This window comes from Eschrichtius robustus, chromosome 19, assembly GCF_028021215.1.
Source record: "Eschrichtius robustus isolate mEscRob2 chromosome 19, mEscRob2.pri, whole genome shotgun sequence".
Classification (NCBI taxonomy): domain Eukaryota; kingdom Metazoa; phylum Chordata; class Mammalia; order Artiodactyla; family Eschrichtiidae; genus Eschrichtius; species Eschrichtius robustus.
In genome coordinates this window covers 37,541,743-37,568,786 of record NC_090842.1, presented here as the reverse complement: position 1 = coordinate 37,568,786, position 27,044 = coordinate 37,541,743, and the positions used below count along the sequence as shown (strand labels likewise).

Below are 27,044 nucleotides of genomic sequence, written 5' to 3'. Positions count from 1 at the left end.
TATGGCTACATGGGTAGATAAGTGATAAAGCAAATACAGTATAGTAAAATGTCAGTGGTACAATCTAGGCTGTTGGCATACAGGTGTCCACTGTAAAATTTAAGTATTTTGTATGTCTGAAAATTTTCATAAATTATAGGAAACAAGACCTACTTTTTAAACCACTGTTCATTAGGTTTTCAATTATCTGCTGTCAAACATATTCCTTACTTACACCATTACCAAAACAAGGGTTTTCTACAAAATGGATGATACTGGCCCTGACACTTATTCATTCATTTAATACTTACTAGGTACCTACTATGTGCTGGACCTTGTGCTCTTGATGGGGATACAACCTTGTGAGTAAAATAAAGTTCCTGCTGTTGTGAATCTCATACAAACACATACTATTATACAAATAAATATATAACTACAGTGATCACAATTATGAAGGTACTATTCTGGGGCTTCCCTGTGGAAGTGGAGACTTCCTGGAGGAAATATGCATGATGGGTAGAGTTAGTGAGGTAAAGAGGATTAGCAAATACTCAGCCAGAAGGAACAGCATGGGCAAATTAACTGAGGTAAAAGGAAATGAGAGGAAGCTATTATGGCCGAAGCACCAAAAGAAAGAGGAAGAGAGAATCTGACATACTGAGGATGGGTGCTGGAAAAGCCCACTTTCCACTGGCTTTCGATGCTACTTCTAACTTTGCTCAAGATCCTTCACGTGTGCTGTTGAAGTGGCTGTAGGTGCTCTAGTCTCATAGTAAGCAATTAGACCAGGCAGGAACTTTTTTTTTTTTTAATTTCCTTTGATTTATTTATTTTTGGCTGCATTGGGTCTTCGTTGCTGTGCGTGGGCTTTCTCTAGTTGCGGCGAGTGGAGGCTACTCTTTGTTGCAGTGCACAGGCTTCTCATTGCAGTGGCTTCTCTTGTTGTGCGGAGCACGGGCTTCACTAGCTGTGGCTCGCGGGCTCTAGAGCACAGGCTCAGTAGTTGTGGCGCAGGAGCTTAGTTGCTCCTTAGCATGTGGGATCTTCCTGGACCAGGGATCGAACCTGTGTCCCCTGCATTGGCAGGCAGATTCTTAACCGCTGCGCCACCGGGGAAGTCCTCAGGAACTATTCTAATACAGGTATTATGTACTTGAGAAACCAAAATGGCCATTCAAAGCCTTTTTTTTTTTTGGCCGCACCGCTCGCCTTGTGGGATCTTAGTTCCCCAACGACGGATCGAATCAAGACCCTTGTCAGTGAAAGTGCGGAGTCTTAACCACTGGACCACCGGGGAATTCCCTCAAAGCCATTTTTTTATCCCCTTTTGTAATTACAACCCAAGTTCCTGGGGGGTAAGGGCAGGTGAGATGTAACAGCCTCCATCTCAACTCCTTTATTTTGACACTCAAACAAACCAAAGTTTCTACCAAGGAACCTTTTAAAGCTTTTCTTTCTTTTCTGGGAAAGGATAACAAGAGCACTAGGCTGCTTGGGAGGTCTTGTGTATAAAATTTCTCATTTTTCTTGAAACCCAATATAGCTCCTAAATTAAAGAGTTATAAGTTTAAAGCTGTAGTTCCTACTTTTCCAAAGCAACGGAGAGATGATCATCACAATGATGAAAATGTAGTCATTTTGTGTTGATTCTGTTCACATTATACTCCATATTTCCAAAAAGGAACGGTCTATGATTTTTTTTAAAAAAGATACAAATAATAGACAAAGAAGATGCCATCTTTGTCCTGAAAGAGAGCTTTTCTTTTCTTCCTGCGGGGCCAATAACACACTGGGTCAGGGAACACTCATTGCAGGAAAGCCACAGGCTCAACTCAAGAAGCCAGCCCTCCTTTACAGCTGAGTACCTCTGGACAGTACGAGACAGGTACCAGCCTTCGCTGAGCACTGAACTCAGCCCGCTGGCCTGCCCTGAACACAGAGGGGCCTCCAGAGGTGTCTTACGCCTCGCTTTGCCTCCTTTTGCTTTTTCTCTCATAGTATTAAATACTACTTATTGGGCATCTACTCTGTGCCTGTCCTTTACATTAATTGTCCCTCTTCCTCCCCAAGCCCTGCAAAGGTTACAGTTAAATAAAGTAAGGCTCAGGGAGCATTATCAGTCAGGAATTTTTTTTTTCCAAACAGAAAGCCCAACTCAAAATGGCTTAAGCAAAAAGGGTTACTGGCTCACATAACCAAAAAACACTAATAAGTAGTACCAGTTTCAGGCACAACTGGATCCATGTCCTCACAAGAACCACAGGGCCCGTTTCTGTCTCTTGGGTCTACACCCCTTGTTGGAGATGGTAGGGAAGATGGCTAAGATAGCTCACCATCCTATATTTGCTCCTTTTCCTGTCTCATCATGTTTCACTGCTCCTATTTGGGTTTCCTACCCATCCAGGAACCACTGATTTGGGCTGGACAAAGACATCCACTGATTGTTTTAGACCAAAATTCAGCATCCAGCCCTGGAAGTCTGACAAGGGGTCTGAGAATTGAGGGAAGGACAGATGCGTCATAGAACAACTACCATCCAGAAACACCACTTTCTTTCCCATTGGCCAAGCCACTGCCTCTCACCCTGTTACCATTTAGCCTCACCCTTGTGCTGCCTTTGAAATAAAGTCCTTCCCACACTTGCGGTCTTAGTCCTCTTACCCTATCAGTCTGAACTAATCAGAAGCTTTACTCTCCTGGGAGTAAGCAAGAGTCCACAGAAACTCTGTAGATTCCTTGATAAACCCAAAGATGGAGCAGTAAATGAGCAGGTGACTCCCAACCAGGGCATCCAGCCAAGGGAATAAATTAGGACTGAAAGCACCCTATGCTCTGCTCACTAAGCCATGTGTCATGGTGAAGGGTTGCATCTACCCAAAGGAAAGGACAATTTTTTTTTTCTTTTTTGCAGTAAACCATCCCATGGTCCTTAATCCTTGGGCTCATAGTCAATTCTACTTTTAGGGAATTTCCATTCCATCTCTCCCTCCATTTCCCTTCTTCCCTCCCTTTCTGTGTCTCTCTCTCCCTCCAGGTAAGATCCATTCCAGGATGTCCTCTCACCTCTTAACCTTTCAAGATTCCTTAACTCTCCTCTCCTTCATGGATTAGACATAGCAGGTTGTCATGAGCGAAAGAGGCAGGAAGAGGACCATCCTGGTATCTTTATCCCAACTTAATCCCTAGATGCCACAAAGAGTAACTGCAATCTAGTTAAAAAATCATAAAGAGGCCATTAATTATGGTCTCTCACAGGCCACCTACATTTTTAAAAAATATAAAATCAGAATGGAAACATATGAAAGAAAGGACTGGCTCTGTGTGACAGAGTAAGTATTACACCCAAAAGCATCACTGAGCCATGCGTGCATGCCTTCTAGTGTTAGAAACATACTTTCATTTCTTTAGTCAAAAAATATTTTCTGAGAGGACTTCCCTGGTGGCGCAGTGGTTAAGAATCCGCCTGCCAATTCAGGGGACACGGGTTCAAGCCCTGGTCCGGGGAGATCCCACATGCCGCAGAGCAACTAAGCCCGTGCACCGCAACTACTGAGCCTGCGCTCTAGAGTCCGTGAGCTGCAACTACTGAGCCTGCGCTCTAGAGCCCACGAGCCACAACTACTGAAGCCTGCGCGTCTAGAGCCCATGTTCCGCAACAAGGGAAGCCACCACAATGAGAAGCCTGTCCACTGCAACGAAGAGTAGCCTCCATTCACTGCAACTAGAGAAAGCCCACGTGCAGCAACAAAAACCCAGAGCAGCCAAAAATTAATTAATTAATTTAAAAAAAATTTTTTTTCTGAGAGCCTCAGAGCCTCTGATGAGGCAGCTCATCTCCCTGGAACCCACTTTACCCAGACCTTTGCATGGCTGACCCCTAAGCATCTTTCACACACACATACACTGGGTTGCTCCACATTCCTCCAGTGAAGAAGCCCAAAGCTCAGGGGCAGCTTGTAGTTTTCCATACATTAGGTACCTTTCAGTCTTCACATTCTGCCAGGGTCTGGGAAGGTATCAAGTTGAACCACATGAAATTGCCTTTTTATGGGTCAAATGAAAATGTTAAATATTTTGGAGAAAAAGAAAAGCTTTATTCAACCAAAGTATGCACTGTTAGCATTAACTGCTTTCCCCAAATATTAAATGGCATATACCATATTTATAAAATTTAGCATTGTTAATGTTTATTCAAATCCTCCAATTACTGCTTCTCAATTGGAGAAAGTTTTGTTTCTCAGAAAGAGTTCCAAATGACAGAAAAGGTGGTAATTGGTTGAAAAAAAGTCAGGTGAATATGATGAATGTGGGAAAATTTCTTAGTTCAATTCAGTTAACTTCTCTATGATGGTTTGTGATTTCTGTGGTCAAATGTTGTCATGCAACAGTATAGGTCCATGTCTGCTAACCAATACAGAGTGCTTTTAGATCACCTTTTTTGATATATAATTTCAACTTTTTGACAGTAAGATGCTACTGTTAGTTATACCTGGGTTAAAAAGCGGTAATGAAACACTCTTTGTAGACCACCAAACATTACCAGAACCTTTTTTGGTTGCAGTGATTGTTTGAACACGTTCGGGAACTTCATCAAAATCCAACCATTGCCCCAACCACTTTCAATTTCATTTTTTATCAGAGTTTATGATCCTCTCCAAAATATGTCTCTGTTCTTTCAAATCTTAAGGGATGAGCATACCTCTAACCATCTGAGTTTATGATAGTCCATTAACTGGTGTGGTACCTACCCACTTGTCCAATTTTTTCACCTTTCCTATTGCAGCCAGGTGTCGAGAAATTGTTGTAGCAGAAACTCCTAAGTCTGCTGCAAGACCTCGAATTGCTGTTCTGGGGTTAGCTTCCACCATGGCTCTCAACTGATCTTCATTTAAAACAGATTTGGGTCTCCCTCGAGGCTCATTTTTCAGACTCAGATCCCCAGAACGAAATTTTTCAAACCACCATCGGATAGTCCTTTCACTAACAGAGCCTTCTCCAAAGACAGAATTGATGTTTCTACTTGCCGTGGCTGCACTATGTCCTAGTTTAAATTCATATAAAAAAAGTATTCGTAAATCTTTCGAAGACATGGTATTGTTCACTTCTGTAGAGAAAATAAACAATAAAAACTCAATCATCAAAGAAAACCAAATCTATATAAAATACTATACTTAGATTCTATACAAAACTTTTGTTTCTCCTCAAATTTTCACTCACTAATTTTACTGTCCATCAGTGCATCTTGTCTGCAACAATAATTACTGTTTAGCTAATGCTGGCTTTCTACTTCCTGCAATTCTTCCACAGTTATTAATTGAAATTCTACTATAAAGGAAGAACTGTCCCTTCCCCCGCCCCATTTTTAAATTTATATCAGCATGGACTCATGGATATTTACTTTATTAATTCAATGATATCATTATTTCTTTTGCTCAAATTGTTCCAGCTTTGGTCATTAGGAACTCCTTCAGGTTGGCTCCCATGTTCCTTCAACAATATTCCCCCTTTTCTTTTCTTTTTTTTTTTTTTTAAGCATTTTGTTATTATCTGGCACACCTAAAGATTTTCCAGGCGCCTTTACCCCATCTAAGTCCTGCAGTCGACCACTTCTCTAAAGAGCCCTGGTTCCTTTTATTGGAGAATCATACTTAGAAATAAAAAATTGGATGCTAAGTTTGTTCATTACTGCTGAGGTGTCATCACTTCTAGTTCCTCACAGTGGACAGAGTTAGGAAATATATGTATGCATACTAACGCACACATATAGTGATATCGCAGATTCCAATCCAACCCAACAGAGTTCATTTTAGCCTCCTCCTCTCCTTATGAGAAACCCAGTTCTTATTATCTAAAAACATATTTACCTATTTGTTCAGTTAGTACACACATAAAGCATAGATAGAATTGCTAATCTATACTCCTGTGAGAAATACATTTACTGACTAGATTACAGCATTAATGCACAGTTTTTTTATGTCTTCAACATTACAGTATCCAGTCAAGATGATATTTTTCAAAATTACTTGGGTTAGTTCTTTTCTTCCCCATCCTATTCAATGTCACTCCTTCCTCATTCCTACTACCGAATTCTCGCCTCTCCATTTCCTTGCACCCCTTTCCCACCTACCCCCTATAGGTTACCAGTAACTTCATTTTCTGGTTTAACCCCCCGGTACTGATATTGCACAGATGAGCAGATATATGTGTATTGTCTTATATCTCCTTTCTTACATAAAAGGCAGTATGCTATAAGTACTATTGTGCTTTACTTTTTTCACTTAACTGTATATTCTCAAAAACACTCCATATCCACATCTCCATTGATAGAGATCATCCTCATTCTTTTTTTATAGCTCCATTATTCCACTGTATGGATACACAACAGTTTAATTACTTTCCTATGTATAGGCATTTAGATTGTGTCCAGTATTTTGTAGTTATATACAATGCTGTAATGAATATCTTGCATATGTATTTTCATACTGTTGGAGGTATATCTTCATGGTAGATTCCCAGAAATGGTCTTGCTGGGTAAATAAATACCTATGTAGTATTTTTAGGTATTGCCAAATCTCCCTTCAGAAGGAGAATTATAAAAATTATAACAATTATAACAATTTTTATTCTCACCAGCAATGTATGAGAGCACCTGTTTCCCCACAGCTTCACCAACAAAGAATACTGTCATATTTTTAAATTTTTGCCATTGATAGGTATTGTTTTAATTTGCATTTCTCTAATTATGAGTGAATGTTAACTTTTTTTCATATATTTGAGAGTCATGTTTATGGCTTACTTTTTGTGAGTTGTCTGTTCATGGCTAATTCTCACTTTTCTATCTGGTTGTTATAACTTGGTTGTTATAACTTTCTCTCTCAATTTTTAAGACCTCTTTGTAGATAAAAAATATTGTTAATAAGGACCTACTGCATAGCACAGGGAACTCTACTCAATACTCTATAATAACCTATATGGGAAAAGAATCTAAAAAAGAGTGGATATATGTATATGTATAACTGATTCACTTTGCTGTACAGCAGAAACTAACAATTGTAAATCAACTGTACTCCAATAAAAATTAATTTAAAAAAAGAATTATAGAAGTATTCTCATCTAAAAAAAAATTATCCTTTTTTGTGGCATAGATTGTGAATACTTTTTCCCACAAACTTCTTTTATGGGATTTTTGTCATGCAAGAATTTAATTTAGTGAAATTTATCACTTTTCTTTTAACGCTTCTGGATTTTAAGTCAGAGTTAAATACCCTTACTTTCTACACCAAGATTATAGAGGAATTAGTTCATGTTAGCAGTGGATTAAGGTGAACTTTTAAATAATGTTACAGGGACAAATGGGTAGCCATTTGGAAAATGCTAAAAGTAGATCATTCATTATTCCATGATAAAAGTAGATCATTTTCCAAATGGCTACCCATTTGTCCCTGCACTAGTATTAAAAGGTCTATTTTACCAGTAGCTAATGTCATATTCACAGATGAACAACTGAAAACTTTCCCCCTAAGATCAGGAACAAGATAAGGATGCTCACTTTCACTGCTGCTATTCAACGTTGTACTTAGAAGTTTTAGCCAGAGCTATTAGACAAGGAAAAGAAATAAAAGGCATCCAAACTGGAAAGGAAGAGGTAAAACTATCTCTATTCATAAATGACATGATCCTATACATAGAAAATTCCAAAGAATCCATAAGAAAGCCACCAGAGCTAATAAACAAGTTTAGCAAAGTTGTAGGGTCCAAGAACAAAAATCAGTTTTGTTTTATACACCAGCAATGAATAATCTGAAGAGAAAATTAAGAAAGCAATTCCATTTATAATAGCATCAAAAATAATAAAACACTTAGGGGTAAATCTAACGAAGAAGGTAAAAGACTTATATGCTGAAAACATTGCTGAAAGAAATTAAAGAATGAAAAGACAACTGTGTTCATGGATAGGAAGATTTACAATTGTTAACATGTCAGTATTACCCAAAACAATCTACAGATTCAAACACAATCCCTATCAAAATTCCAATAGTCTTTTTCACAGAAATGGAAAAGCAGATACTCATTTTCATACGGAATTGCAAGGGACCCTGAATAATCAAAATAATCTTGAAAAAGAAGAAAGCTGGAGGACTCACATTTCCGAACTTTGAAACTTAATACAAAGCTACAGTAATTAAAACTATGGTATAGGCATAAGGACAAACATAAAGACCAGTGGAATAGGAAGTCTAGAAACAAACCCTCACACATATGGTCAACTGATTTTTTGACAAGACAGTCCAGTGGTTAAGACTCCGTGCTTCCACTTCAGGGGGCACAGGTTCAATCCGTGGTGGGGAACTAAGATCCTGCATGCTGTGGTGCAGCCAAAAATATATATATATATATATATTTTTTTGACAAGGTCATGTCAAGACCTTTCAGTGGGAAAGGACAGTTTTTCAACAAATGGTACTGGGAAAACTGTATATCCACATGCAAAAGAATGAAGTTGGACCCTAATCCACACTATATACAAAAATTAACTCAAAATGGATCAGAGACCTAAATGTAAAAACTAAAACTAAACCAGTCTTAGAAGAAAACCCTGGGGAAAATTTTCATGACATTGAATTTGGCAACAATTAAAGTAAAAATAGGTAAACTGAATTACATTAAAATTTAAAACTTCCATGCTAAGGACACAATCAACAGAGTGAAAAGGCAACCTACAGAATGGAAGAAAATCATATATCTAATAAATGGTTAAATATCCAGAATATATAAAGAACTCTTACAACTCAATAACAACAACAAAAAACAAATAACCTGATTAAAAAATGGGCAAAAGACTTGAATAAATATTTCTCCAACGAACATACACACATGGCCAACAAGCATATGAAAAAATGCTCAACATCACTAATCATTAGGGAAATGCAAATCAAAACCACAATGAAATATCACCTCACACCCATCAGGATGGCTGTTAACAATAACAAAACAACAGAAAATAACAAGAGTTGGCAAAGATGCAGAGAAATTGGAACCCTTGGGTACTGTTGGTGGGAATGTAAAATGGTGCAGCTGCTATGGAAAACAGTATGTTGGTTCCTTCAAAAATTAAAAATAGAATTACCGGGACTTCCCTGGTGGCGCAGTGGTTAAGAATCTGCCTGCCAACGCAGGGGACACAGGTTTGAGCCCTGGACAGGGAAGATCCCACATGTCGCCGAGCAACTAAGCCCATGTGCCACAACTACTGAGCCTGTGCTCTAGAGCCCACGAGCGCCACAACTACTGAGCCCGTGCTCTAGAGCCGACGAGCCACAACTACTGAGCCCGCGTGCCACAATTACTGAAGCCCGCATGCCTAGAGGCTGTGCTCCGCAACAAGTGAAGCCACCGCAATGAGAAGCCTATGCACCGCAACAAAGAGTAGCCCCCACTCGCTGCAACTAGAGAAAGCCAGCACACAGCAACAAAGACCCAACGCAGCCAAAAATAAATAAATAAATAAATTTATTTTAAAAAAAATTTTTTTAATAAATAAATAAATAAAACTAGAATTGCCATATGATCCAGTAATTCCACTTCTGGGAATATATCCAAAAGAATTGAAAGCAGAGTCTCAGAGCGCTATCTGTAAACCCAAATTCATAGCAGGATTACTCACAATAGCCAAAAGGTAGAAGCAACCCAAATGTCCATCAAACAATGACTGGATAAACAAAATATGGTAAATACACAGTGGAATATTATTCAGCCTAAAAAAGGAAGTAAATTCTGACACATGCTGCAAAATGAATGAACCCTGAAGACATTATGCTAAGTGAAATAAACCAATCACAAAAAGACAAATACTGTATGATTCTACTTATATGAGGTACCTAGAGTAATCATATTCATAGAGATACAAAGTAAAATAGAGGTTACCAGAGGCTGTGGGGGAGGGGAAAATGGCAAGTTGTTGTTTAACAGGTATAGAGTTTCAGATTTGGGAGATAGAATAGTTCTAGAGATCAGTTGCACAAAGATGTGTATATACTTACTACTACAAAACTATACACTTAAAAATGGTTAAGATGGGGACTTCCCTGGTGGTCCAGTGGGTAAGACTCCGCACTCTCAATGCGGGGGACCAGGGTTCAAACCCTGGTAGAGGAACTAGATCCCGCAAGCATGCTGCAACTAAGACCCGGCACAGCCGAAATAAAATAAATAAATAAAATATTTTTTAAAATGGTTAATGTGGTAAATTTTATATTTTGTGTAAATTTTATATGTTGTGTATTTTACCACAGTTAACAATAAAAATTAATGAAAATTAGATAAATTGGACTTCATCAAAATTAAGAGCTTTGTGCATCAAAGGTCACTATCAATAAAGTGAAAAGACAATCTACAGAATGGGATAAAATATTTGCAAATCATATATCTGACAGGAGATTAATACTGAGAATACAGGGAATTCCCTGGTGGTCCAGTGGTTACGACTCCACGCTTCCACTGCAGGGGGCATGAGTTCCATCCCTGGTCGGGGAACTAAGATCCCACATGCTGCGGGGCAACTAAGCCCATGGGCCACAACTACTGAGCTCGCATGCCTCAATCAGAGGAGCCCACATGCTGCAAACTACAGAGCCCACGCGAGCTCGAGCCCGCGCGCCACAACTAGAGAGAGAAAACATGCACGCCACACTACAGAGAAGTCCACGCGTCACAAGGAAGAGCCCGCCACAACGAAAAAGATCCCGCACGCCTCAACAAAGCCCCTACGTGCCGCAACTAAGACCCGATGCAGCCAAAAATTAAAAAAAAAAAAAGAATTCTAGACTTTGAGGGGTAAATTAAAAAAAAAAAGAGAGATCAGATTTGTGGTTACCAGAGGTGGGGGGGAAGGGGAATTGGATGAAGTACACAAAAAGTACACATATCCAATTATAAGGTAAATAAGTACTAGGGACGTGATGTACAACATGGTAAATATAATTAACTCTGCTGTATGTTACATATGAAAGTTGTTAAGAGAGTAAATCTTAAGAATTCTCATCAGAAGGAATTTTCTTTTTCTTTTATTTTGTATCTATATGAGATGATGGATGTTCACCAAACTTACTGTGGTCATCATATCATGATGTATGAAAGTCAAATTATTTTGCTGTACACCTTAAACTTATACAGTGCTGTATGTAAATTATGTCTCAATAAAACTGGAAGAAAAAAAAAAAAACCCTAGTAGACTTTGCACTAACCTCAGAGGCTGTTTACTTAGGGCAAGATTTAAGAATTACCTTAAAGAAGATTATTTAATCCTGAAGATGGCTGGCCAGATCACATGGAATTATTGGGAAGGCTTGAGAAAAAAACAAATGGAACAAAAAATAATAATTCAATGGTGTAATTCAATGGTTTTTAGTATATTCCCAGGGCTGTGAATCTAATTTTAGAACATTTCTTGCTCCACCTCCCACAAGAGAAACTCTGTACCCATTAAGTTATTCCCCATTCTCTCTCTATCCCTTTCCCAGCCCTAAACTATTAATCTATTTTCTGTCTATAAATTTGCCTATGTGGATGTTTCCTATAGTTGGAATCGTACAGTATGTGATCTTTTGTGACTAGCTTCTTTCACGTAATATATTTTCAAGTCATTCACGTTGCAGTATATATCATTACTTCCTTTCTTTTCATTGTCAAATAATATTTCATTATATGGATATACCACATTTGTTTATCAAATAGACATCAGGACTCTTTCCATTTTTTAGCTATTATGAATAATGCTGCTAATAACAGCATGTACAAGCATGATTCATGTATAAGTTTTTGTGTAGACATAGGTTTTCAATTCTCTTAAGTATATACCTAAGAGTGGAATTGCTGGATCACATTGGATCACTCTGTTTAACCATTTGAGAAACTGGCAGACTGTTTCCAAAGTGGCTGCACCATTTTACATTCCTATCAGCAGTGTATGAGCGTTTCAATTTTCCACTTTCTTTACCAACAGTTGTTATTTCCTGTCTTTTTTATTATTGCCATCTTTTTTTGTTATTGCCATCAGTGTGTGAAATAGTATCTCATGATTTTGATTTGCATTTCTCCAATGCTGAATATCTTTTCGTGTACTTATTGGCCATTTGTATATCTTCTCTAGACAAATTCTATTCAAATCCTATGCCCATTTTTAAAATTGGGTTATTTCTTTTCACTATTTTTTTTTAACATCTTTATTGGAGTATAATTGCTTTACAATGGTGGGTTAGTTTCTGCTTTATAACAAAGTGAATCAGTTATACATATACATATATCTCCATATCTCCTCCCTCTTGCGTCTCCCTCCCTCCCACCCTCCCTATCCCACCCCTCTAGGTGGTCACAAAGCACCGAGCTGATCTCCCTGTGCTATGCGGCTGCTCCCCACTAGCTATCTATTTTACATTTAGTAGTGTATATATGTCCATGCCACTCTCTCACTTTGTCCCAGCTTACCCTTCCCTCTCCCTGTGTCCTCAAGTCCATTCTCTAGTAGGTCTGCGTCTTTATTCCCATCTTGCCCCTAGGTTCTTCATGACTTTTTTTTTTTTTTTAGATTCCATATATATGTGTTAGCATACGGTATTTGTTTTTCTCTTTCTGACTTACTTCACTCTGTATGACAGTCTCTAGATCCATCCACGTCTCTCAAATGACCCAATTTTGTTCCTTTTTATGGCTGAGTAATATTCCATTGTATATATGTGCCACATCTTCTTTATCCAGTCATCTGTCGATGGACACTTTGGTTGCTTCCATGTCCTGGCTATCTCTTTTCACTATTGAGGTGTAAGAGGTCTTTATATATTCTGGACACAAGTCCTTCTCAGATATGTGATCTGCAAATAGTTTTTCCCATTCTGTGAACTGTCTTTTCACTTTCTTGATGATATCATTTGCAGCAAAAAAAGTTTTAAATTTTTATATAGTCCAATTTATTTTTTGTTTTGTCACTTGTGCTTTGGTGTCATATTTAAGAAACCACAGCCTAACCTAAGGTCACAAGGACTTACTGCTGTTTTCCTTGAAGAGTTTTATAGTTTGATTAGCTCTTACATTTAGGCTTATGATCTAATTTGAATTAATTTTTGTGTATGCTGTGAGATAGAGGCCCAACTTCATTCTTTCACATGTAGATATCCAGCAGGGTGTACTAACACTATTTGTTGAAAAGATTTTCTTTCCCATTTAATTTCCTTGGGACCCTTACTGAAAGTCAATTGACAATTTTCTTGGTTATTTTTTGCATGTTTGTTTTTCCGTATGAACTTTAAAATCAGTCTGTCTAACTCAATAAAATAACTCAGATTTTTTATTAAGGTTGCATTGAGTTTATAAATTAACTTAGGGAGGACTGACATCTTCAAGTTTTGCCATTTGTTTAAATCTGCTTTAGTATCTTTCAGGGGTGTTTGAAAGTTTCGTTGTATAGGTTTTGCACCTTATTAAATTTATTCCTAAGTATTTAATCTTCTATTTTGCTGTTGTAAATGGGCTTTTCTCTAACATTATGTTCTGTTTACTGTAAGTATATAGGCATACCTCGGAAATATTGCAGGTTTGGTTCCAGACCGTGGCAATAATGAATATTGCAATAAAGCAAGTCACACAGATATTCTGGCTGCCCAGTGCATGTTTATATTATATTGTAGCTTATTAAATGTGCAATAGCCTTATGTATAAAAAATGTACATACCTTAATTTAAAAATACTTTATTGCTAGAAAATGCTACCCATCATCTGAGCCTTCAGTCATTCTCTTTTTGCTGATGGAGGCTCTTGCCTTGATGTTGATGGCTGCTGACTGATCAGGGTGGTGGTTGCTGAAGGCTGGGGGGGCTGTGGCAATTTCTTAAAATAAGACAAAAGGAAAGAAATTTGCCACATCAACTGACTCTTCCGTTTGTTGCAGGAAGGGGGACCCCTTCCAGGGCCCGAGAGTGGGCTCTTGTCTAACACTCGGAAATGAATTGTCCGAGGAGACACACGTGCTGACAAAGCAAGAGACTTTATTGGGAAGGGGCGCCCAGGTGGAGAGCAGCAGGGTAAGGGAACCCAGGAGAACTGCTCTGCCACGTGGCTTGCAGTCTCGGGTTTTATCGTATGGGGTTAGTTTCCCAGTTGTCTCTGGCCAATCACTCTGACTCAGGGTCCTTCCTGGTGGCATGTGTATTGTTCAGCCAAGATGGATTCCAGTGAGAAGGATTCTGGGAGGTTGGCAGGACATATGGACTGGAGTCTCCTCTCTCCTTTTGACCTTTCCCGAATTATTCCGGTCAGTGGTAGCTTGTTAGTTCCACGTTCCTTACCAGGACCTCCTGTTGTAAGATAATTCACGCAAATGTCTACTATCTTGCCTGGCCAGGGCGGGCAGTTTCGGTCAGTGGTTCCCCTAACACTTTCATGAACGATTTCTCTGTAGCATGCAATGCTGCTTGATAGCATTTTACTCCTAGTAGAACTTCTTTCAAAACTGGATTCAAGGGCTTCCCTGGTGGCGCAGTAGTTGAGAGTCTGCCTGCTAATGCAGGGGACATGGGTTCGAGCCCTGGTCTGGGAAGATCCCACATGCCGCGGAGCGGCTGGGCCCGTGAGCCACAACTACTGAGCCTGCGCGTCTGGAGCCTGTGCTCCGCAACAAGAGAGGCCGTGATAGTGAGAGGCCCGCGCACCGCGATGAAGAGTGGCCCCCGCTTGCCACAACTAGAGAAAGCCCTCGCACAGAAACGAAGACCCAGCACAGCCATAAATAAATAAATAAATAAATAAATAAATAAAGTGGAAAGTCATTCTTAAAACAAACAAAAACCTTTCAAACCCTGTCTCTGCTTTATCAACAAAGTTTATATAATATTCTAAATTATTTGTTGTCATTTCAACAATCTTCACAGCATTTTTACCAGGAATAGATTCCATCTCAAGAAACCACTTTCTCTGCTCACCCATAAAAGAAACTCCTCATCTGTTAAAAAGTTTTATCATGAGATTGCAGCAATTCAGTCACATCTTCAAGCACCACTTCTAATTTTGTGAAAATTAACAAAATGTGACACAGAGACACAAAGTAAGCAAATGCTATTGGGAAAATGGCACCTAAAGACATGTTTGATGCAGTGTTGCCACAAATCTTCAATTTACCAAAATGCAGTTATCTGTGAGACTCTATGAAGCAAAGCAAAATGAAATGAGGTATGCCTGCATTATGAAAGCTGATTTTTGTTTGTTAATTTTAAATCCTGCTCCTTCAGTGAATTCTTTCACTGTTTGAGTTAGTTTTATTACTGATTCTCTGGGGTCCATGTACACTATGACCTACAAATAGTTACTGTTTTACTTCTTTTATGCCTCTTACTGATTTCTCTTATTTAACTGCCTTGGCGAATTTACTTCTAATATAATACTGAACAGTAGTGGAGACAGTGGGGATGCTTGCCTTGTTCCTGATCTTAATGGATATGTCTGTAGTGTTTCCCCATTTAAGTAAAACACTAACTTTAACACTAAGATATATACTTTATCAAGTTAAAGTATTCTTCAATTCCTACTTTCTTGAGTGTCTCTATTATGAATGGGTACTGAATTTTGCCAAAGACTTTCTCAGCATCTATAGAGATAACCTGATGAGATTTTTTCCTTATACTTATTAATATGACACATGATATTAATAGATTTCCTTATATTATACTGATGGGGCCAAGTGTGCCACTCTGACATGTGGATTATTTTGAGCTAAAAACAATCAAAGCACAAAAGACTCAGGAAGAAACTTTGAACTTCCCTCTTAAATGCCTAAAAGAATTTAAGATATGAAGCCTGTCCCAGGAAGAAGCTATCACCATAGATAACTATAGTTAAGTATTAGGTGTGGTAGAGGGAGGAACCTAGCAAAGCGCATTTGATCAAATTCCTCTCTGTGTCCCACTAGCTTTGGGCAAACATTTGTTAACCAAACATTAACTCTTTTTATCTTCCTGTGAATTACCTTACTTCCCCTTGAAGCTTCAGACCCCTATGGCCTTCTCCCTAGTCCAGAATATATACATACCTCACCTTGCCTTCTGTGAAGTTCTTTATACTTATGTAGATTCCCGTGCACATGTAATAAACTTGATTTTCTCCTGTTAATCTGCCTTATTTCATTTTAATTGCCAGACATAAGAACGAAGAGGGGAAGGAGGGGAAATAGCTCCTCCCCCATAGTACCAACTTTGCACTCCTGGAATAAATCTAGCCTTAGAACTTTTACCTTTGCTTTTTCCCTCTGCTTTTCCCTGGTTTTCATGTTTAGCCCCTTCATCTATTCAGATCTTAGCTAAAATATTACTTCCTCAGAGATGCATTCCCTGACTACTCAAGCAAAAGTCACCTTCCAGTCATCTTCCAAAACAGTTCCCTATTTTAATTTCCTACCTAGCACTTATTACTAGCTGCTATTTTTCCTATATATTCCATATGTATATTCTTATATATATTTTCCTTTACTGTGATAGCACTGAACCTGTTTTGGGAGTAGATTTATTGCTGTATGCCCAAGATACACAGTACCTGGCACATGTTAGCCACAATAAATTTTGTGATAAATCTACTCCCATTTGGGGTTCACTGTTAGAAATCTGATCTTATCACAGAAAAAGAAAAGAGTAACGAAAACCCACCTTCTCTGAATACATTTATTGAATAAATCTAGATTTGTCAACTTTAAAGAGAGAGCTATAAACTCAAAATTAAAATCAGCAATATTTTAGATAGTCTAAATCAGTAAACGGAATAAGATAACTGGTACTTTAAAAAATTATATTAATAATAAAACCAAAGTTCTCTTTCTTCCAGTTAACATTTTCAAATTAAAATTCTCACTAAAATTTGTTACAAAGTTTATCAGTATTGTGAAGTAGTTAACTTTAAATTGGATAAAGAACAAATCATCATAAATTGATATACTGTATCAATAAAAGCCAAAGACATACTTCAACAGACTCTAATATTATAATTTAACCAGCAAAAAAAATTTTAACTCACAAAAATTAATTTTAAATTTATATAATAGATACATAAAAGATGAAAAGGTGGTAAACTCTCACGGTTACCTGTAAAAGGTGATGATTTCTCTGAGTGTTTTATTTTTAGAGGTTTCCTATTAATAAATACATAACCACAGGGACAAGATTTACATGCAACAGGTACCTGGAGGGGAAAAAAAATGGAAAAAAATATTACTATTTTACTATTTATTAAACTTCTCAAGTGTTTATGTGGTCTCTTCAACTAAACAATAGTAACTTGAAGGTAGAAATCACATTTATATTTAAACTCCACCTCCTCAAAAATTATTTGAGATAAAAATCACTTCCTTCCCATTCTCCTTTACAGTTCCACACATATAGTAAATGTTCAATATGTGAATGGCCAGGGGAAGAATGTGAAGTACAAAGTTCATTTCCTAAAATGTCAATCTCAGAATAGTTACAACATGGATTAGATGAGAAGAAAGGGATTAGTTAGAAATATATTACATTTATCCCAGAATGAGAGGCTCTTGGCCCGTTCTGCAATGGCCCGTTCTGCAGTGCTGGCACAGAGAATGCATTAAAAAAAAAAAAACATTTGACAGAGATTTCAAAGGGAGGAAGGAACAAGACTTAGACACGAATAGATTACTGATAATAAAACAGAACTGAAAATAAGTCTAAGAATTCAAACATGAGAGGGGAAGAGGGTCAGTGCCAATTACAGCAAAAGGACCATTCACAATAGCCAGTTTGAGGGAAAGGAACATGGAAGACTACAGAAAAGGTGTTGAGACATAGGTTCTCCTATTCTCTGCTTGAGGAAAGACCTTGAACAAATCCCATAAGCCCTGCAGGTTTCTGTTTCTTTTCTAAATTTCTTTACTACCTGAAGTAGTCCATGATTTTTACATATTTTTTAAGTGAAAAAACTATTTTATCATTTAACAACTTCACTAAGGTATAATATACAAGAAAGTACATATATTTAAAATGTACAATTTGATATGTTTTGATATGTGTACATGCCCATGAAACTATCACCACAATCAAGATAGTGAATATATCCGTAAGACCCAAAAGTTTCCTCATGCCCCTTTGTAATCCCCCCTCCTACCCTTCCCTCTTAATACCCCCCCCCCTCAAAATCCCCAGGCAACTACTGATCAGCTTTCTGTTACTATAGATTAGTTTGAATTTTCTAGTTCTATGTAAGTGGAATCATAAGTACATGCTCTTTTTTTTGTTTAGCCTCTTTCATTCAGCATAATTATTTTGAGATTTGTCCACATTGTTGCATGTAATAAGTTCATTGCTAAATACTATTCCATGTAAGGATATACCACAGTTTGCTTATCCATCAACTTGATGATGTACATATGGAGTATTTCCAGTTTTTAGCTATTACAAACAAAGCTGCTATGTATGTAGCAAATACAAGTCTTTGTATAGGCATACACTTTCTTTCCTCTTGGATAAAGAGCTACTGGCTGGATTATATAGTAGGTAAGTGTTTAACTTTCTAAGAAAACTGCCAAACTATTTTCCAAAGTGGCTGTATCAGTTTACATCCTCACCAGCAGTGTATAAGAGAGTTCTAGTTCCTCCACATCCTCAGCAACACTTGGTAGGTTCAGTTTTTAATTTTAGCCATTCTAGCAGGGTAGTGGGATCTCATTGTGGTAATATCCCTCATGACTAATGATGTTGAACATTTTTTCATGTGCTTATTGTCATCTATATGTCTACTTTGGTGAAGTGTCTATTCAAATTTTTGCCCATGTTTTAATTAGATTGTTTTCCTATTATTGAGTGTTGAGAGTCCTTTACCTATTCTGGATACAAGTCCTCTTATCAGTGGCTTTCAAAGAGCAGAACTTTTAATTTTGATGAAGTCAGATTTATCATTTTTTTCTTTTATGGATCATGCTTTTGGTGTGTAATTAACAAACATGTGCCTAACTATGTTCACAAAGATTTTTTACTATTTTCTAGACGATTCATAGTTTAAAATTTAATTAAAATGTATACTTAAAAATGGTTAAGATAAATTTTATGTCATGTGTATCTTACCACAATAAAAACAAGTGGGAAAAAAGTTTTGTTTTCTGGGTTTTTGCATATGCATATCCAATTGTTCCAGCACCATTTGTTGAAAAAAAATATCCTTTCTCTACCACTGTGCTCACGCTACAGAGATGAATGGACCTCCTATCCAAAATTCGGTTCAGATGTTGACCCTGATGATGCCATCCATGCACCTGGAGGGTATGTAAAGACTTTCATAATGAGGCTTTTTGGGGAGTACAGGGAAGGCTCCCAAGGAGGTCCAAAATGGCTTGAGAGCAGAGAAAGGAGATTGGCTCTGTTTTTATTATAGTTAGGGAAAAGGACTGGGGTGAGGGTTCCTGTATGTGAGAAGCTGTGGCTTACACGGTTTGAACTTTCTGCTGGCATTAAAGAAGAGAGTACCTGAGCTTTCTTAGCAATTTCCCCAGATGTGGGACAGAAGGGGAAAGAAGTGCTGGGGCTTCAAAGCTGTTAACAATCAAATATAAAAAACGGAGTTGGGCATTTTATTACAATTCACTACTGATGTTTAACTGATGACATTCTACTTAATTGAATGTGAACTTGTTTAATTAAGCCATTTTGGCACTATATGAGGTTGGTAGCTTGAGACTAGTAAAGAAGGGGAGAGTTCCACTGAATGCCTTGTTCAGCAGCTCAGCATTGTGTATTTTGAGAAGTGAAATGAGTGCCTTGGTCACTATGGATAATGTATGGAACTCCAGAAGGAATAAGGAATGTCTCAGCGAGGCCTTGTATTGTGGCTTTAGCATGTGCAGAGAAATGTTTGGTTAATATTGGGTGTCTTGTGAGGCAAGAGATTCCCAGAAGTCTTTCTACCCAAAGGGGCAACCTTGAGTAAGGAGTTGTTGCTGCCACTGGCAGGACCAGACAGCCAAACTATTGGCCATGGCCCAAGAGTCAGTAAAAATGTGGAGAGAACTGACTGTTGGCCAGAGCATCTAGTGCTAAGATAATTGAGTGAAGTTTGGCCAGTAGTGCTGACCCTTGGATCCTGTCCTTGATCAGGAACATCCTGCTTAAGGAATTAACAGCAACAGCTTTCCCATGTGCTCCATCAACTGTGATGCCATCCAAAACTGTACAAATTCCCTTTAGTATTCACTCAGTTGATCCCAAGGGGCTCCCCAAGTATCTAAAGGGTCCAGTAGAGGGGTGACATCCTCCAGCATTATGGCATCTGGCAAAGGACTGAGGACAAGGGAGACCAACCCATCCTATAGGTGGGATATGCCAGAGAGCTCAGGTTTGGCTATACTGTAGGTACTACTTTTGTTTTGGCAAGGAGGCCTTGATGAGGTACTGAGTTTACAGGGTACCGATTCCATGACCCAAGACATAATAGGCGGCTCAGGGCCTATAAAAGCCTCTAATTGCCAGGAAAATCAGTATGTAACCAGCAATTACTGCTAATGGTGTATAGCATGGGATCAACGAGAGTAGTTTCTTGCATCAAAAGCTTACAGACAATTTATGGCCATAATGGGTAGCCTAGAGACTTCAGGAGGTGTAGAAAGAGGTTGCTAAAGCCTCTACAGTGAAGGTCTTTGGGGCACTAATGTGACTGCTGTTGACTGTTTTTTGCAATTTGGGCGGATTCTAGAGCATTTTGTTATAGGGTCTCCATTCAAGGTATCTGTAAGTAATAGCATAAATGGGCTTAAGTAAAATTTGTAAATGAGGAATATGTTGTCTTCAAGAGCCCAAAAGATGTTAGGCTTATTTGAACACTGGTGAGAGAGTCAACAGCTATTTCTTGACAGTATCAGGGACAGAGCTGTCCCAGCTTACCAAATAATTTTTCAAGACTTTAACCAAGATGGCAGGGCTTTGTACTATGGCATTATGTGTGGGGCAATGGCCCATGCCCTTTTTGTGAAATCCTTTGTTATTTGTATATCCTGAATTGAGTGTGTCAAATCAGTCCCCTTGGAGGTTGACATCACTGTGATGTCATACCTATGCTTCTGTAAGAAGCTGGATACTTTTAAGATCTTGCATATAAAGACTGTGTGCTATGGTAGGGCTGTTGAGGTAGATAGGTAAAGGTGTATTATATTCCTTTGAAGGTGTAGGCAAACTATGAATGAGAGATTCTGGAAATAGGCACTAGCCAGAACATATTAGTCAAATCTATGCAAGGTATTTATGAGATATTGATTGGAAAGAGTAAGTAATTTCAATAATAGTGCATATAGAGGCTTTAACAGGTAGGACCATGGCATTAAGGTTGTAGTAATTCACTGTGAGGCGCCATTCATTCTTTCTAAGTTTAAAAATCAGGTAAAATTGGGCTATTAAATGGAGAAGCAGTGAAGATAACCCCCCTTTCTCTAAATAAGTCTTGAATAACAGGTTTCAATTCATCAAGGCCCTGTTTTAACTTTTATTGAGCCATATTAACTATTTTAACTGGGGGAGATGGGGAAGTCCGTGGGGTCCCATTTGGTCAAGCCAATTGTGAGTGCCATAGACTTACTTTTAATGTATTACTTGATAGGTCAGATCATCCATGCCCACTATGGGATATTTTACGGCAGTAGCCGCTATGACTATAGGGAATTCAGGCAAAGCAGTAGTTCTGATAGTTCTCTCTGTGTGGTAACTCTACTAAAAGTATAGGGGTATCTTGTTTAAATTTGGTGGGATCCCAGGTATAACTATAATTTGAGCCCCAGTATTAAGGCCATGAAGGTTTGCCAACTGGTATACTTCGGTATATATTAAAGTCAACTCAGAACCTATGTTGTAGAGGCAAAAAGGGCAATAAGAGACCTTTTATCTTTTCATTGCACAAAACCTAATAGGAAATTTTGGATTTCTGATAGAGTTAAATTGTGGACCTGTTTCAGCTTTTTGTTTCCTTGACCTCTCTGAGCTCTTAGCTCTGTCTCCTCAGCTCTTAACTCCGTCTCCTCAACTCTTAGCTCCGTCTGCCATACTACTCCTGAGTTTCCTTTCCCTGTGCCACAGCCAGGAATTCTCTTAAGGTGGTTAGCTAGGGCAATCATAGGGCTCACCTAATTTGTTTCTCAATTCTCAGGGTCACTACCCTACATTGCCTAATGTCAAGTGTCTTGAAAACCATTGTCTTAAATGTTTCATCTGCTTTTTATGGTTGCTGCAGGTGGGAAAATAAATCTGGTCTTTCATCATATTGCTTCTTGTTTAAAGGAAATTATAGATTCACATGCAGTTATAGGAAATACTACAGAGACAGCCCTTATATACTTTGTCTAGTATCCCCCAACAGTAAGATTCTGTAAAACTAGAGTATAATACCAGGGTATCGATATGATACAATCCACCATGATCTTATTCAGGCATTTCATCATATTTTAGCACGTCAATCCCACGCCAAAAAAAAAAAAAAAGCTTTTGAAGAGACACTGCCCCCAAGATTTCACTAATGATGATCCTTGAATTAAGAATTATTCACCAAAAACCAGAAATGATTTTCAAATACCAGCAAGAATAAGTTCAGACAGAAAACTGCAATTCCATATGTAAAGAAGTCTATTCTCCTACCGTTCTTCTTGCATAAAGCTTAGCTGTAGTGCTTTACATTCATGTATTTTTAAGATGCCTCATACTCTAGAATACAAACATTTTGTCTAAACTAATTAACACTAAGCTAACTAAAATTCTGGTAGAATTCTTTTTCTTCAGTAAAAATACTGAAAAAGCAGATCTCTAGCTTGTATTTAAGAGGAAAAAAACTTTGATAACTGACTTCTAAATCACAACTGTTACTCCAGATACATCCAAGTCCATAGTTTATTAAGTATATCATGTGGTTCTTTCTAATCACAAATAAAAATGTTAATTTTTGAAAAGAGGAAAATATACTAGAGATAGGTATGTTGGTCATTTTTTCAGTTTACATCTTTGTTCAAATAAAATTCAAAGGTATCAATTCATTTATTTAAAATTAAACATATCACCAAGAAAGGCATATATGCCTTCACTCAGAACTAGCAAAGACTGTTTTGGTTAAATGAGAAATGATACACAAACACTCACATTCAATTAATAGGTTGATATCCATTACTTAATGAAAATGTTTAATGTAACATTCCTGCAACTGAGCTAATTATCATCTTCCAAGACAACAACAACAAGCAACTACTACCTCCACCAAATTCATTTATAAAAAGAGCTTCCTCTAGAAACAACTGTAAAATGGGTTGGACAAGTTGGATACTATTAATCCAAGAGTTAATTACACTACAATTTGTACTCTGTATTGAAAATATTAATGACTTGCTGTAACATTGCATTTCCAGGATCTTTTTTTAATTCAAAGTATCACTTGCTAATAATATCAATTGTGGGAACACTACATCAATTGATTCCTTGAATGTAGATTGTTTTTACATTTTTCCAAGTAAAACTGGAAACAAACTATAAGGAAAAAGTCCTTGTTTTATTTTGTTTCTTAGATTCAAAGGAGCTATAAAATAACCACATTATAAATAACTCATTCCAATCCTTTATTACAAAGAGAACTGAAAATCACTGTCAGCAGACATATAATTCATAATGTGATTGCTCTGTGTCAAATAAAACATTCTCCAAATTTTAAAAAAAATCTGCTTTATAAGAAAACAAAAAACATACAAACACACACCAAAAAACCCTAAGGTAATAATTAAAACAACAAATACACAAAAAGTACTAAAAAGAACAAATATTTTAATGATTTCCCTTACATGAGGTAACTAGAATAGACAAATTCATAGACAGAAAGTAGAACAGGGCTTCCCTGGTGGCGCAGTGGTTGAGAGTCTGCCTGCTAATGCAGGGGACATGGGTTCGAGCCCTGGTCTGGGAAGATCCCACATGCCGCGGAGCGGCTGGGCCCGTGAGCCACAACTACTGAGCCTGCGCGTCTGGAGCCTGTGCTCCGCAACAAGAGAGGCCACGATAGTGAGAGGCCCGCGCACTGCGATGAAGAGTGGCCCCCGCTCGCCGCAACTGGAGAAAGCCCTCACGCGGAAATGAAGACCCAACACAGCCAAGGATAAATTAATTAATTAATTAATTAATTTTAAAAAAACAAAAAAAAGAAAGTAGAACAGAGGTTACCAGGGACTAGGGGGAGTGGGGAATGGGGAGTTATTGTTTAAGGGTACAGGGTTTCAGGTTGGAATAATAAGAAAAGTTCTGGAGACAGATGGTGGTGATGCTTATACAACACTGTGAATGTACTTAATGCCATTGACCTGTACACTTAAAAATGGTTAAAATGGTAAATTTTATGTTATGTAGATTTTATTAAAAATTTTTTAAATGCTAGAAGGCTAACAATAATTTTGAATACTATACACTCATAAGGACTTGGTCAACTCTGAGTTGTATGAATAATAGATGTGACACACCTTGGAAATGAAAAGCATAAATGATGTTGATGGATATTTCTCAACTTTGGCACTATTTTGTTTGTGACCAATAACTTGCTGTGATGAGCTGTCCTCTGCATAGTAGGATGTTTATCAGCATCCCTGGCCTCTTCCTAGTAGAAGTCAGTAGCACTTCCCATCCAATTGTGACAACCAAAAATGTCTCCAGATTTTGCTGAATGTCCCCAGGGGAACACAATCACTCCTGGTTCAGGACTACTGGTTTAGATGATTCTGAACTACATTTTTAATACAGGTCTGCAGAGAATTTTACAAAGAAACTGAAATATTCTACCTCTTTCCTGCTTATAGTATTTCTATAACTATGTTTCTAAATTTTTTTAAAGGATAATATATTCAAATGGAAAAATTCCTTCAAACTCTAAAGATTTTATATATTATGTATAAAATACATAGAAAAACTTAATATGATATACTTCAGGTATTGTAGAATCATCATAGTACTCATGCAATATTCTAATATTCTTATTTGTTGTGTAGTCAAAAAAAAAAGAAACAAAACATGGCTTTCTGGTTTCCGAATTTTTTTAGCTTATATCTTAAAGAATTGTTTCTTAATCCAGTTTAGAAAGAAAAAACTTCACCTTTAAAAAATTAGAAAACCTCAACTATAACATAATATTACTTTCTTCAGTTTTTTACTAAGAGAATATAGCACATTTAAGAATCAACAGGGCTTCCCTGGTGGCGCAGTGGTTGAGAGTCTGCCTGCTAATGCAGGGGACACGGGTTCGAGCCCTGGTCTGGGAAGATCCCACATGCCGCGGAGCGACTGGGCCCGTGAGCCACAACTACTGAGCCTGCGCGTCTGGAGCCTGTGCTCCGCAACAAGAGAGGCCGCGATAGTGAAGAGGCCCGCGCACCACGATGAAGAGTGGCCCCCGCTTGCCGCAACTAGAGGAAGCCCTCGCACAGAAACGAAGACCCAACACAGCCAAAAATAAATATAAAAATAAATAAATAAATAAAAGAGCCTTCCCTAAATTAAAAAAAAAAGAAAAGCAGCTTCATTATTAAAAAAAAAAAAAAAAAGAATCAACAAGTTTGAGGGACTTCCCTGGTGGTCCAGTGGTTAAGACTCTGTGCTCCCAATGCAGGGGGCCCGGGTTTGATCCCTGGTCAGGGAACTAGATCCCGCACGGCACAACGAAGATCCCGCATGTGGCAACTAAGACCGGGCGCAGCCAAATAAATAAATAAATTTTTTTTTTTAAATCAACAAGTTTGATTAAATTCTCATGAATATTCCCTTAAGAATTTACATTAAAAATTGAAACAATGTGCTTCAACGTACGTAATATTTATTATATTCAAAAGAATGTATGTAGCATAATTAGCTCTCTCCAAATGAAACTGAGCTCTTATTATGACAAAAACTTCTAGTTGTCCTTAGATTTTCTTTTCACCTTTAAGCCAGCATATTAAAAAATAGGCTTTGTTTTTTGTCCTGAAAGATTATTTTCTGCCAGGTGAAACATATCAGGATTTACAATAGTTTCTGACCTGAAGAAACTGGAAGATATTATGCATACAATGTAAACCTAAGCTTTTACTCTATTAACCAGAACAAATGAAAATGTTTTAAATATTGAAATATTTTCTTCCAAAGTAAAATTACTCAAGTCAGTTATGTCAGAACATAATAAATTTAATTTTAAGCTAAGAATTAGAGTTTAAGTAGGTTTTCCTTACTTCAGAAAACCTTACCAAATCCTTTTTATACTATATACCGGCAGTGCTTATTGGCACTGGAACAACATCAACTATATTTCTCTTGTTTAATCTTTCTCTGATCACATTTCCACCACTGTCCATAAACCATATTTGTATAAAACACAATACAGATTTGGTTGGTCCACAAGATTGCTCCCCAAACAATGTACTAAAATCTCCTTTAAAAAAAAAAAGAGGGGGCTCTCCAGTTTTCACAAATTACTCATATTTAAAATAAGTATATGTGTACATATTTTTTTCTATTATTTTCTTTTAAAGACATATATAGTTGGTTAAGGAAGGCATCAGCAGACTTTTTTTGCACAGATTAGTAAATATTTTTGGCTTATGGTCATATAACTGTTCGTGTCTCATATTTTTCTTTTTCCTTTTTCTTAGTAACTCTTTAAAAATGCAAAATATTTGATCTTAAAAAAAAATGCAGAAAACATTCTTAGCTTGTGGGTCCTACAAAAACAGGCCAGGAGCCAGATTTGGTATGGGAGCCATATTTTGCTTGAGAGCCATATTTTGCCCACCTCTGACTTAAAGCAAAAAGTACAACATCATATTGTTGAGTTTATAACATTTATAGATGTAACAAAGATGATAACAATAGCAAAAATGACCAACCTTTCCAATTTGCCCAGGACTGAGGGAGTTGCCCAGACACAGAACTTTCAGCACTAAAACTAGGAAATAAAACTTATCAGGAGATAAGCTGATCACTCTAATTATAGCACAAAGGCTAGGAGAAGTAAAGGGAACTAGATGGTTGCAAAATTCCTATATTTTTCCTGAACTA

The 27,044-nt window shown here is 37.6% G+C and overlaps 1 protein-coding gene across 1 annotated transcript in view; it reads right to left on the bottom strand.

Moving 5' to 3' along the window:
- Positions 1–921: 921 nt before the first annotated feature.
- LOC137752390 (histone-lysine N-methyltransferase SETMAR-like) overlaps positions 922–27,044 on the bottom strand; it is a 47,077-nt gene continuing 20,954 nt past the window's right edge. Inside the window, exons 3-4 of the mRNA XM_068527112.1 lie at positions 17,094–17,190; positions 922–5,083 (exon numbers count right to left, since the gene is read on the bottom strand). Coding sequence (XP_068383213.1) covers positions 4,695–5,083; positions 17,094–17,190 — 486 coding nt within the window. The 3' untranslated portion in view covers positions 922–4,694. The remainder of the gene's footprint in view (positions 5,084–17,093; positions 17,191–27,044) is intronic.